The 1938-nt window shown below is 38.0% G+C and overlaps 1 protein-coding gene across 1 annotated transcript; it reads right to left on the minus strand.

Moving 5' to 3' along the window:
- Positions 1–755: 755 nt before the first annotated feature.
- Positions 756–1241, minus strand: LOC104127150 (39S ribosomal protein L47, mitochondrial-like). Its single transcript, XM_035895346.1, is given in 1 exon segment — positions 756–1241. A coding segment is annotated over 1 exon segment (414 nt). The 5' UTR covers positions 1227–1241; the 3' UTR covers positions 756–812.
- Between the last annotated feature and the right edge of the window lie 697 nt (positions 1242–1938).

A 1938-nucleotide genomic window follows, 5' to 3' on the forward strand; every position in this document is an offset into this window, starting at 1 on the left:
AGATCTTATTTCTTTCCTTCTCTGCAGAAGGGAGTCCTGCATTTTTGGTGTTTGGAAAACTCATTCCAAGGGGTTGGGGAATTGTGCAGTTTTTCAGCATCTGGTCGGGGTCATGTTTACACTATCTGTCTATGATTTCTGAGGATGAAACAAGAGTTCAGTAATAACCATTTTTTTCTCACTCATTTCTGTGTGTTATACATATTATGCTAAGGTGGCTCTTGTACAACATTTCCAGCATAGATTTCACACAGGGTATTCCTAAATATTTTGCAGAAAGTGTTTATAATCTTGACAATATATATTCCTTTCATGTGGTTGGTTGTATATTTCTATGCCCTAGTGCCTGTTTTGAACAGCTATAACACATCAGTCGGTCAGTTGGCACCAACCAGCACATGGATTAAATAAGGGCCTTGTGAAAAAAGATTATTAATTTTATAGCAGTACTTCATAGAATCATAGAATCATAGAATGTTTTGGGTTGGAAGGGACCCCTAGAGGTCATCTAGTCCAACCCCCCTGCAGGAGCAGGGACACCGCTAACTAGATCACGCTGCTCAGAGCCCCATCCAACCTGGCCTTGAATTTTTTTTTTTAATTTTTTTTTTTTTTTTTTTTTTTTTAGATTCCAGATCACAAGTTTAATTTAGATCAAATGTGGGATTTAAAAAAAAAAAAAAACAAAACCAAAAACAAAACACACAAACTCTCAGGAATGCTCACGCTCTCAGTTTGCTGGTTTCAGAACTTGTTTCATGTCCCAGTCACCAAGATACTTGACCAGTTGCTTGCAGCGTGCCTCCAGCATGTTACTGGCTCTGAGATTTTGCGGCGAGGTGAGGGAACTTCCTTTCCAGGACCTTCTGCCTTGTCCTCTCAAGGTTTTGCCGCCTTGCCCTGATACGTAAAGATTTTTCAAGTCTGAGCCTGATGAAGCGGTTCACATGAGGTAAGTAATAGAATTTCCTCTTTTTGTGTTTTTTGTTCAAGTACCACGGTATTGGCCATTCCTTGTAAGTGTACCGGTAGGGGCGTCCCAAAAAGTCATGTTTCACTCTAGGTACTGGCTTTTCATGGCCAGTTTGTAAAAGCCTCAAAGCAATTTCTCTTTCTTTGACAACCAAATCAATATTTTTCATAGATTTTTCTACCTCTTCTAATCGTTCTGGACTTGGCATAGGCCTGAGTTGTCATTTCGATTCTTGCTCTAAAGTTAAAAGCATGTTTTTTTCCTTCAGTAGGACATACCAAACTTCTCTCTATGAATTTCAACACATGATACATGAAAGAGCGTCTGCAGTCTGTACATGGAGAAACTAATGCTCAGAGGGAAGTGACTTGTTCAGTCACCAAGTAGACTTGCAGCAGAATTGGGAATAGGCCCAGATATTCCGGTGCCCCACTTTAGTACCTGATTAACTCAACTATGCTCATTCCCTTGGTAACGGTAACTGTAATATCATACTGTGCAAAGTTCTTCCCCACCCCCATCCCTTTTTTTCCTTTTCAGATATGCAATTCTCACTCTCTTTATGCCACAAAAAATAAACAGGAGAAGAGAACTTGTCTTCTGCTTAATTTTTTTTCCAATGAATAAGCTTGTATTGAGACAAGTAGCAAGTAAAAGAAGAACAGAAGAAATAAACACTATACTGACACATTTATTTCACTGATAATTTAAAATATCTTGAATTAATTTGCTACTATGTCTTCCTGTTTGCTAGTTATATTTATAAATGTCTTTACATCTGTAGTTGCCTGCAAAGAAAATTACTTGCATACTGGTTTTTGAGTTCCATAGTTTGTTTTTATGCCTTAAAATGTTCTTTGGTTAGCTAATATGGGCAGAAAAATTAATCAAATGATAGACAGATTTTTACTAGACATTTAGACTGCCAAAACGGTTGTCCAGTACTAAGCTGTCCTCTCTTTTGA

The sequence above is a fragment of the Egretta garzetta genome, unplaced genomic scaffold, assembly GCF_000687185.1.
Source record: "Egretta garzetta isolate BGI_Z169 unplaced genomic scaffold, ASM68718v1 scaffold15, whole genome shotgun sequence".
NCBI classification, from domain to species: domain Eukaryota; kingdom Metazoa; phylum Chordata; class Aves; order Pelecaniformes; family Ardeidae; genus Egretta; species Egretta garzetta.